At 41.3% G+C, this 12,174-nt stretch overlaps 1 protein-coding gene across 1 annotated transcript in view; it reads left to right on the top strand.

The window, feature by feature from the left end:
- E(bx) (nucleosome-remodeling factor subunit NURF301 E(bx)) overlaps positions 1 to 12,174 on the top strand; it is a 135,768-nt gene that overhangs the window by 97,658 nt on the left and 25,936 nt on the right. The window contains exons 22-23 of the mRNA XM_072306427.1: positions 2,037 to 2,292; positions 4,475 to 4,599. Of these exons, the coding sequence (XP_072162528.1) occupies positions 2,037 to 2,292; positions 4,475 to 4,599 (381 nt within the window). The remainder of the gene's footprint in view (positions 1 to 2,036; positions 2,293 to 4,474; positions 4,600 to 12,174) is intronic.

Genomic DNA, 12,174 nt, shown 5'->3' with positions numbered 1-12,174 from the left:
ATTTTTGAGCTGTTCAAATCAGTCCAAAAAGCACTTCTTTGGGTTGTCCTTCAGCGCTCTCGTCGTATTCTCTTTTGTGTCATTGATGGAGTCAAATCGAGTCCCTTTCATTGGAGATTTCAGCTTTGGGAACAGCCAGAAATCGCAAGGAGCTAAGTCTGGACTGTATGAAGGATGTGGAACCAGAGGAATACCGTGCTTTGCCAAAAACTGTTGCACAAGACAGGAGGAATGAGCCGGAGCGTTGGCACAAATTTCGCTGCCACTCTACGGAGCCCGAGTTTTTCAGTTAAAATTTCCGCAACGACGGTCTTCGGGATATTTAGCTGCTTTTCCAGTTCCCCCATGGTTAACCGACTGTCTTGGGCAATAGCTTCCCGAACTTTTTCCACATTATCGGGAGAATTCGTCGATGAAGGTCTCCCGGACCGCGGATCACTAGCGACTGTTTCACGACCCGATTTAAAGCGATTATACCACTCATAAATATTGCTCTTGCTCATAGAATCAGTGCCAAAAGCTTTCCAATACATTTCCATGGTCTCCTTGGCAGTTTTTTCTAGATTAAAGTAAAATTTAATACAAATTCTCTGATCTTCACGCTCGGTCATTTCACGAAAGAAAAAAAAAACGCGACGATAGCACTTGACACACACACTTTGATCAGTTGATTGCAATCGACTGATTAAAGGTGTGAAAGCCCGATTGTGTGGCTGCATTGGAGAGGACATGGGCAAAGTCTAACCCAAGTTTCAGCTGATTACATGCATTACATTCCGAGATAATAAAAAAGTCCTGATACTTTCCGGACAGACCACGTAAAGAGTCAGCCTAACTACATTTTTTTTTTTTTGTATTTTGCATAAATCACGGAGTTTGGTGGCTTTTTGGCACCCAAAAAGATATTTATATTTTCACCTCAATGGGACTGTTGCACGCAAGAGATACAGCCAAATAAATACACTCTATACAGGTACGATCGCACGAAAATCACGTTGGGATTGTTAAAAAAGTCAGGAATTCATTCCATAGTGCGCAATCTGCGTAGTTTGTAACACAAATTTCAAGTTTCCCGCGTCTGCGGGTAGGTTTTCTTAGTCACCGCAAACCAGGTTTGCACAGACAGAGGAGTCAGAAAAAGCAATCTGAGTAAACAAACGATTTCATCAACTTTTTATATTGTATGGTTTCAATCGTTCTCAAGCGTTTTTTCCGTTTTCTCTCTTTATTTTGCAAGAACAAAAGCTTTGAATGCATTGAATTCCTACGCAAAAAAAGTTAACAACAGTTTGCAAGATTCTTAGTCTATTTAGGTTAGGTCTCTCTGCGCGCAAACCTGACTGCCGGCCACCAAGAAAAACTGCCCGCTTACTCGGTAAATTTGAAAAAACGTGTTTCCAACTATGCAGGTTGCGCATCATGGAGTGATTTTCAGACTTTTTATGTGCCCAAAGTGATTTTAACAATTTTCCGTGAATTTTCCGCTAGAAAGTCTATTCGGTTGGTTGTATCTCTTGCGTGCAATAGACCCACTGTCTGGCCTATGCTCCTAAATGAGCATTTGAGCAAGCAGAAATGTTCCACATCCATGATGGAAATCTCCCCCCCCCCCCCCCCCCTCGTTCCCGTGCATTGCTGCTTATCGCTCTACCTAGAATAGTCTTCTAATCAATTTCAAGGATTTGTTAATGTATCAACGGTGACAAGTCAAAACAAAACTCATAGGAGTAAGAAATTAATTAACTGAAAGAGGAGGAAGGGAATTAAGGACCTGATCTACTTCACTTGGGTCAAGGGGTGTCCACAGCTTCAATATCCTAAACAGAGGGAGATGGGAGGATAGGTACAGCAGCCACCCACCAATGGAAAATTAGGGAAATCGGTTTCGCTTAGGATGCCAGCCGCCACTTCCACAAAACGCATGCGCCTAGAAAAGAAAAGTAATAGCAAGTGAGGAATTACATTGTGTTTCTAGATCATGGTTCTCCAGCAAAACTTTGCTCTTGGTTGCAACTTTATTCTTATTCTTTCTCCAGGCAACTCTTACAGCACCGTCGGCAGCCACAGCACCTGTCCAAAAAGTTGACTCATTGCCAAACTCTCTTACTGCCGAGCAAGAGAAAACGCTTCTTGTGAATAGGCCACCAGGTACAATCATAAAGAGTATAACAGCTCAAGTCATGCAAGGACCTCAGGGCCCCAAAATTGTGCTACAAGGGCTCCAAGGATCTGATTTCTCACCTCAGCAACTGGCTGCAGTGCAGCAGCAGGTTAAGCAGCAGCTTCTCAAAGGTATGCGTTTTCTCTTTTTAAAAAAAGAAGAGGTATGGCTAACGAAACAGCTGACTCGGGAGGTCTTAGTGGCAACTGAAATGGTTTTCTGGTGTAGATCCGCTGGTATTTCCAGAGAGGATTGCGCCAAGAATGAGACGGTGTAGGAGATAATGGATGTCTAATAGACCATCGTGCATGGCATTATGACGAAACAAATTATTTGGTATGGTCATGTTCAGAGAATGGCAGGAGACTGTTTGCCAAAGAAGGTCCTTGATTGGATTCTTTCTGGGAGAGGGCGCAGAGGGTGCCCAATGAGAAGTTGGAGAGATGGGATTGAAGCAGAAATGTCAAGGTGCTGGATACCCAAAGGGTTGTGGTTTGACAGGGGGCAGTGGAGGTTTCGAAATCTCCGAAATTTACGATCATCATTTTAGAATCTCAGTCGGGGAGACTTCAGTGTGGACAAAGAAATGGGCCAGTGAGGGGCAGGCTGACAGCCTAACCACTGGTTTCGCTCATTGCAGAGCACATCAGGCGGGTATAGCCAGCCAGTCCTGTTATGAGGCCCAAGCACTCCCAGATGCGGTGCAAATTGAAGCGATGAATCGAATGAGTGCTATACATTTAATGTTTGCTAAACCTCATAAAAAAATTTGTTTTCATAGAATCGTGGCCCATGACATACTTTCGTTTGCAAAGCTTTCGAGTTGTGAAATGTGCTGAGCAAAGGTTTGTAAATGGACCCTCAAACCTGCCTCGTGTGAGACCTTCAGGTTGGCTCTTTGGCGAGATAGTCCTTGTTCAGCTGCCAGGAGAGAAACCGTGGGAGTTACGCGGTGGTTATACAACAGAGGGCGTGGGGCGCGCTGCGTCGGTACGTCTCCCGCCAGCGTCTGGCATTTGGATCTGCACGGCATCTCAGAATGCTCGGGCCTCAAATTAGGGTTGGCTGGCTTTGCCGACCCGATTTACTCTTATGAAAGCGAAACCGGTAGTGCAGCTGTCAGCAGGCCCTGATTTTTTTGTTCACTCAGAACTTTCTCGGACTGAGATTCTCTCTAGCACTCAAACAAAATGAATGCCATACATTTACTGTTGAGTGAACCTCAGAAAAAAAATTAATTTCATTGAATTGTAGCCAATGACAAACTTATGTATAAATGTATGTATCTAGAAAAAAGTCCAGTATGCCTCATAAATATGAAGAGTGCTGCTTGTAATTATTAGTGAATGATTTTTTGTTGATCTGATCATTGTTAATGCTAATGCGATTGCTTAGCCCGATATTTTGCTTCACTAACATGATTTTTAGGTCCATCAGCAAGTGTACCAAGACTTCTCAAAGCCATTTCAATCGACATTTTCTATTTTTAGGTCCTCAAAACTTTTGATGTATGAAATAGTTTCAACTGTCAAGTTGTAGAACCTTTAAGCACAGGGTGTCAGAAAAGTCCCCTCCCCCTCTCTAACTTTTTACCTAATTGAGGTAGAGATTTGGAACTTGGAGGACGTTCCTAGGTCCAAGGAAGCTACTTTTTGACTCTCCTAAAATTTTTAGAGGAGCTTCCCTTGGGAGGTAACGGACTTTAACCCTTTTCTTTTCTAATGGGAAGACCCATCTTTGTGGTATCTTGTTTGAAAGAGTATAAAAGCAGAAAATTTTTCGCTCAAACCCGAAGTCAATATCTCAAACCGTTTAAAAATGGCGCCTGGTTAAAGTTCGAGATGACGGAAAAACTGACACCGGTTGTTTGTCGCAATAATCGGTGTCAAAGGGTAACTTAAGGGTGAGATTCCGAGTTTCAGGCAGAGCCAAGTGCCAATAGCCGAGGTCCCAATTTTCGGCCATTTTGAACTTCAACCGGCCGTAATTTTGAAACTGTTTGAGTTATTGACTTAGAAATATTCTTTTTTTATGCTCTTTCGGACGAGGTAATACAAAGGGGGTCTTTCCATTTCGAAGAAAAATGTTGGGGTCTGTTACCTTCCAAAGGGGGCCCCCTGAAAATTTTAGGGTAAAAAAGTAGCTCCCTTTGACTTAGGAACGTCCTACAAGTTTCAAATCTCTACCTCGATCAGGTAAAAAGTTAAAAGGAGGGAAAGGACTTTTCTAACACCCTGTATTTCATGATTTTGCTTTTTACCTCTTTCGTTTATTTTATGGATATCGATATTTTACTTCTTTTTTTTTATGTAGCCCAAGCTCTATCAGGAACACAAGGAGTTCTTGGTCCAACTAAGATCTATCTGGCGGTCCAGCCTGCCACGCCCCAGACACCACCAAAAGAGTCGCCACCAATCACCTCTCAACTTGGGACTCAAGTATGTATTACACATGTCAAGTAGACATTGTATTTTAGTGTGGAATATTCATTACCACTCCTCAAACACTAACATAACAACGTAAGAGGAACAGAGGTGTCTTGTCAAGGAAGGCAATGCCTCTCTTGTTTTGGATGAACAGCAGGAAATATGCATAATTGATCTTGAAATATTTTTCCAATAACGATTTCAGCAGTGTCCCGCGGTGGGTTTAGTGACAAGGCAAGCTCTGGCGTTCGCCATGGGGGGGGGGGGGAACGCAATCCCCTTCCCCGCCTCAGGAAGCCCCCCTACAAAATTGTTAAAAATTCAGATCCTTGCGACCCTCTATTTACTCTATTTTTCTGATGGAACGTCTTGAAAAACGGTGGTTTTATTTCTTTTTCTTTCACTCATGATTTCGTTTACTCAACTTGTTTCGAATGTTTTTGAGAGTTGGAGGACGGCTCCATGCTCTCAACTACCGATTTTGCCCCATGTTTGAAGTATTTCTAGTCTTTATTCTACAGCGTTCAGAATTTTTGGAGTTATTTAAGTTTTGCAAAAAAAGCATCTTTCTGCGTTTAAAATAGGATTGAGAATTGTCTTATTCATCACCAAATAGATCCAAGTGAGCGACATATTATAGAAATGGAGGCCATTTGCTCCAGAGGGAGCAATCGCAACTGCGACGGAAAGAGGGAACAAGATAGCACATCGGTGGCAAAAACAGCGCGCTGCAGTAAAGGCCCAAGGGAAGCGAGCTGCGATCGCGCAGCAAAGCGCTCGGATTTGGAGCGTACCGCTCTCCCCGCCCGCCTTGATTCCGCCGCCGCCAAGTAGTGGCTCTCCGTTCAGCCCATCGTCAGCGATTTTCCAGAGCATGAGTTGGCCCGTGTTCAGGCCGCGCAGCGCGCTGCGCCACTTCCGTCCGCTTTGCCGCTTTCCTATTTTAGTGGCTCCATACGTACTTCTGTCTCTCTCTCTCTTTCTGTTTTTAATACAATTCACTTAATACTAACACCTTTCATAAATAATATTTGCTAAAATTTAAAACATGTAATAGGTGTAATTTTCTTCTTTCTTCTGAAATCTTTGGGCAAGCAGTGTGGTAATCAGGGAAATCCTCTCGTGAGTTTCCGTAGCGTTTCGGGCCAGAGTGAGAGGTGGGATCGCGCCTGTCCTTTTCGCTAGAAAACACTTGTTTTCCGGCGACAGCCATGTGCTGATTCAGCTACCCCCACTGCTGGCCTGCGGCGCGCTGGAGGCGACGAGGATCCCCGGTCGTGACTGCAGATCTAGGTGGACGAGAGCTTCCGTGGCGCACGGAGTTCGACCTCGGGATAGGTTTTTTGTAGGATTTGACGAGTTGGATTAGTAGGTTATGTTGGATACCCCGAATCGATACAGTTAGTTTTTCTTCGCTCTTTCACTTCCTTTTTGTTCTTTAGTCCTTTTCTCATTTACTCCCTTACTGTTCAGTGTTATCTATTCTTGTGATTAGAATACAAGGTCTCAGTCTCGAACAAGTATTTACTTTGTTATCATTGATTCTGCCCTTTCGTAACTATCGTTAGTCCCCCTTTTTGTCGCATATCATTCATTTTTCTCTTGCTCTTCTGACTAAAAGCAAGAGGCACAGTCTGGCCGTTGTGTTGATTGGTCTGCCCAATACGCTTTTAGTCCCTTACCTTTACTGCTCTCATCCATTCACCTTTTCCTTAGGGCAAGAGGCGCGGTCTGGTCGTTGTCTTGACTGGTCTGGCCAGTCAGCCCTAGGGATTTTTCCAATCTTTCTCTTCGGACAAGGGAAAGAGGTACGGTCTGGCTGTTATCTTGATTGGTCTGGCCAGTCACCCCTTGTCCATTATTCTTCCCTTTTTCACCTTTCCCCCTTTTCTTCCCCCAGAGCTCCCTGCCCTCTAGAGGGGGTCATCACCTTTTTTTTTCTTTTTTCTTTTTTTCTGTCGCCACAAGTGCTTGCCTTTCTTATCAGGACCGCACGCCACCGAATTTAAGAAATCAATTACATATTCCTGTGCAGTCTGCAAATTCCAAAATTGTCAACGAACAAGAAAGCAACTTGAAAACCCAGACTCGGAGAACCTCTTTACAGGTTTTGAATAAGAAAAGAGAGACCTCCCTTCTGTCCAATCTTTCAATATTTGTTTGTTTGAATTTCCTGCTTTTGAGTGTGGAATTCAGTATTGTACAGGTTATGTCTTTGAATAGACAGTCTCATGTGACAGCAATTAAATCGGGCAAAAAAGAACGAAATTAAATCGGCAATTTAGGAGAAGATTGAGAGTGCAGAAGTATAAAAATTGAGGCAATTTTGAAGTTGGATTGTGGCTAAGTGAAGCCATCGGATTGCAGCAAATACAAGATAACTTTAAGCAGTAATTATTTTTTTTTATATCATTTATTTCTTTCTTTGCCTTTTTTTTTTTATATTTTTCAAAAAAAAAATTAGTACTTTAGCCTGAACAGAAAGGCTCAATACAAGTCCAATTAGAAAAAGTTACAAAACAGATGAATATTACAAAGGGGTACGTGTAAAACGGGCCATTTCACGCTCGTGTCGGATACCATTGAAACTTGCCCTATCCATTCATCTAACAATGCCCCATGTTTTCCCAAAGTTTCGAGTCCCCAAAAAAATTTGGGGGGAAATGGCTGGGGGTCAAAGTTGAAAATCCCCTACGTGTTCGCGAAATTTTTACTCTAAAACTACTAAATATTTCAAAACGCGATTTAAACAAGCGTTTTCAGCGTGAAAAGAGCTTTCAGAAAATGTATAATATCATAGGGTTTTGTCGACTTAAACTCGAGTTATCGCCTCCGAAGCGCCGGAACGCTATAAAATGACCCGCTTTTTTGTCACGTTCGGGCCGATCTCCAAAAAACTCCATTTTTAATTTCTGTGAAAAACTGATATGTTGTTCCTGACTTTCTATGGCGCTTATATGTCTTTACCGTATCCTGGGGAAACGTTTTGTTCGCGAGTTATAAGCGCGGAAAGGAGCGAAGGTCGGGAAAATCGGCTATTTTAAACTGCGCGCGGCGACGGATCAGGAGACATGTGGCAACAATGCGAAGTCGGCAGAGGAGTGTGATTCGCCGAACTGAGCAGGAGGGGGCGTTCTCCTTCTAACTCATGCGACGCGCGCAGTTCATAATAGCCGATTTTCCCGACCTTCGCTCTTTTCCGCGCTTGTAACTCGCGAACAAAACATTTCCCCAGGATACGGTAAAGACATATAGGTGCCATAGAGAGTCAGGAACAACATATTAGGTTTTCAAAGAAATTAAAAATGGAGTATTCTGGGGATCGGCCCAAACGTGACAGAAAAGCGGGTCATTTATAGCGTTCCGGCGCCTCGGAGGCTATAACTCGAGTTTAAGTCGACAAAACCCTATGATATTATACATTTTCTGAGAGCTCTTTTCACGCTGAAAACGCTCGTTTAAACCGCGTTTCGAAATATTTAGTAGTTTTAGAGTAAAAAATTCGCGAAAATTTAGCGGATTTTCAACTTGGACCCCCTGCCATTTCCCCCCAAATTTTTTTAGGGACTTGAAACTTTGGGAAAACATGGGGCATTGTTAGATGAATGAATAGGACAAGTCTCAGTGGTATCCGACACGAGCGAGAAATGGCCCGTTTTGCACATACCCCTTTAAAACTTCTTGCAAGGTGTAGTAAGCGTTTCGAAGAAGTGTTCTTTTAATATCTTAATGAACAATTTAGGCAACTCAGCTTTGACAAAGATCTCTTTCCATTCTTTAGGTAATTTGTTGAAAAACCTGAATCCCCTAAACTCCAAGCTATCCCAGTCCCAGCCAGTGTCAACCTTTCTTGTTGTTCTCACTAGAATGTTTCTTGTTTCCATGTGATGGTCATTTTTGCTTCTCTTTTTACTTATATATCCCATTTTTATTGCTTCTTTGATTGTGATAAGAATGTACGGAGCAGAGACTGTCATAACTCAGAGTTCAGGGAACAGCCTTCTATGAGACTCAAGTCTTACCTTTTTTTGCAATTTTTCGCAAAACTCTCTTTTGGGCTAATAGGATATCACTTACATCTGAGGCATGTCCCCACACGTGAACGCCATAGTTAATAATAGAGTCAATAATGGCATAATAATAATTCATTAGAGAGTTTCTGTCTACTCTACTAGCTAGTGTCCTAATGGCAAATATTTTTGAGGCAACTTTACGTTGTACATAACTGCCATCGGAGTTCCAACTTAGATTTTGGTCTATATGGAAACCTAAATATTTGACTGATTGGCTCACTAGAATTTCATGGCCTTGGAAAACAACTTTTTCAAAGGCCTGCACTTTTCTGGTTAAAGTTAGTATGCAGGTTTTCCCAAAATTTAACTTAAGATTGTTTGTTTCTACCCAATTATTAACCCGCACCTGTTCTGTTTTCTCCAGTATATAATTGCCCTGTACTACAATGTTAATATTATCAGCATAAATTACTGTTTGACTGTCCTCAATGTCAGCTAAAAAATCAGGCAAGTCGTTAATATAGATTGAGAAAAGGAATACGCCTAAAAGCGAGCCATGAGGCACTCCATCCGAACAAGTTTTCATGGAAGAAAGATACCTAAGCCCATACTTCTGTTTGTTGTTTTCGATTTAAGAGATAGCTTTTGACAAGGTTACAAGCGTTATTGGAAAAACCATATTTAAACAAATTCTCTAATAATATCTCATGATCTACCAAATCCAAAGCTTTAGACTTTTCAAATTGTAGGCTGACAACTGGTGTTTTGAACCGCGACTGCCGAAACCCAAACGGAAATTTGAAGAACAAATTGTTGTTCTCAAAGTAATTATAAAGAGGGTTATTCAAAATCTGCGATTTTGCCCTACTCTTGGATTTTGCCGGGAGTTGGATAAGTTGTTCCCTATCACAAGACACGCCTTTTGCCGGCATTGGCAAGTTCTGCCGAAATTTTTCCCGCGCGCTACAGCGTTGCCAAGTTGAAAACAGGCAAAATCCGTAAGTGACATTAAAATTGAGCTATGAAGTTGCGGTTTTTGTCCATTAAACTTTCTACAAGCTGAGTCAAATTCTTTCTGCTCTCGGCAAAATTAAATGCGTGTCAAGCAGCAAACTGAAAAAATGACACCAAAATCGGCGCTTTTTGAGGTGTTCGTCCTATGTTTCTTGTTTTCCGACTGAATGAACCTTTCTTAGGAAAATCTGAATTACACAGGGTGTAACGATATACTATTGTATTGTTACATACATAGATAAGATAGATAGGGGGGCGCCCTTGTTCCTTTTTAAGCCCCTTATTGCCCTTTCCTGGGCATCTTCTTCACTTTGGTATTGTTACTTTTTCCTATTAAACTTCATTTTCTCAGAATTATAAAATAAAATTGTATACTGAATTTAGAGCGATGAATGATAATGGTCAAATACCGCCAAAATTCAACAATTGTACGTCATTTTGGCAATATTGCAATGCGTCTTGTCTTGTTTTAATGAAGTCAGTCTGAAGAGTACATTTTATTCATTAATTTTCAGCAGAAAGTTCTCCATTATTGTTTCAAAACTTGATTTATTGACATGATTAAAAAAAACTCACTGTTTTATGAATTTTTCCTCTCTGGACTAAATACCCCAGTTATTCGTATGCATCCAAGTTGAAAATTAAATTATTCTACAGAAGTGTATTATTTTGCACGAGAGATACATTTATAAAATTTAAAAATAAGAAGTGAACAAAGAACATAGGACAAATATCGAAAAAACCAGCGAAAATTCAAGTATTTTGTTTAAGCTCGGCAACATTAGAATATGTTCGATTTTAATTGTTCAATTTTATTAATTTCTGCTTATGTTGTTCATTAGTTCAGTCAAGAAACATTCTCTTAATTGGACAACAAGGCATGTAGGACAAAAACCGCAAAAATCGCCGATTTTGGTGGTTTTTTTTCAGTTTGCTGCTTGTCACGCGTTTAATTTTGCCGAGAGCAGAAAGAATTTGACTCAGCTCGTAGAAAGTCTAACGAATTTTAACTGTGGAAATAACCAATTTTGTTGTCTGATCAACTCCTGGCAAGTCACTGGCCATAATCCGCAAAAAAGGCCGATTTTAAGCCATTTTTGCCAAATTTGGCAACTTCTTGGCAACAATTTTTTTATGGAATGGTCAAATTCGGATTCAGCGCCAAAAATTACATAGGAAACCATGGAACTAATGCTACCCAGTGTTTTTGGAAGCTCAAATTTCCATCTGCCCGGACTAAAAAAGCGTTGTCGCTCCATAAAGCTGTTTACAAAAATGATATCTCTCAAACCAAAAGTTTCCCTGCAAGCTATAATATATTGATGGATGAGGCATTAAACGAACGATCGATTAGACAACTTTTTATTCAAATTTGAAGATAGCTTTTTTGGGTACTTGCGGATTTTTAAAATTTGTCGAATTTAAAAATCGAAAAATTGGCAATAATGCATGTTAAAATTAATGCGACATTAAAAATGGTCGATTTCTAAAAGTGCGCAATTTTTAGAGAATTTTCGTGAAAACCGCAACTTCATAGCTCAATTTTAATGTCACTTACGGATTTTGCCTGTTTTCAACTTGGCAACGCTGTAGCGCGCGGGAAAAATTTCGGATGAACTTGCCAATGCCGGAATAAGGCCACGGTTCGTTTCAAAGGGAGGTAAATGAAATTGTGTTGCCCACTCAAAATTCCTTCGGGATCTTGAAGTAGGATGCACACATAGTCATTAAAGCCTAAAATGAAAATATTCTGTCGAGCTCTTCGAAAATAAAATCGATTTTTGTGTTTTTGGCCTAAAATGGCCTTCAAAGACGATCGATGATTAAATTCCGATGGGTTGTGCATATGTAAAATGGTACATGTGCAATGGACTCTACGTATTTTTGGACCAGGAATCGATTGAGCAGGGTCCTGAATCGGTCCGAAGCTTCATTGACCGAAAAATGGGCCTTTTTTTGGATTTTAGGGGTGCTTTGGGCCGATTTTCCCCCAATTTTGGCGTGAAAAAACCTGTGCCGTCATGGGTAATGATTATCGGGTCATTTAGGCCGGACCATCGAATGCACATGGTCCCGAGACACTCCGGGGCTTCCGGAGTGATACAGGGTTTTCGAGATACAGGGGATCAAAGTCCCCGATTTTCACTCAATTCTGCAGGTATTTTAATGTTCAATTCCAACTATAAATTGTTTTCTGATTTAGATATCGAAGCGCATTTCGCGGTGGTTGATTCAGCTACGTGTGGTGGATTTTTCTACATATTTCACAAACCCTCACTTTGTTTTTTTTTTGGGGGGGGGGGGGGTGTCTTTTTCTGTACAGGGTGTGCACAAGGTATGGGTACTTGTTAATACCTCGAGAACGTTGGCAGATATTGACTTACGGTTTGGACGAAACTTCCTTGAATTAAAGTAGGTACATTTTTGGTGAAGGGTTATGACTCCCTTGCCCCCAGGGAGGTGGGTGGTAGGTTCAACTTCTCGAAAATATCGATATGACCGTCATTTGAAAGCCTGCCAATTTTAAAACATCGTAATATTTTTTGCATTCTGATGTCAG

Source organism: Bemisia tabaci, chromosome 1 (genome assembly GCF_918797505.1).
Source record: "Bemisia tabaci chromosome 1, PGI_BMITA_v3".
Taxonomy (NCBI): Eukaryota; Metazoa; Arthropoda; class Insecta; order Hemiptera; family Aleyrodidae; genus Bemisia; species Bemisia tabaci.
Note: the sequence above shows the minus strand (reverse complement) of the source record. Positions and strands in the feature narration are given on the sequence as shown.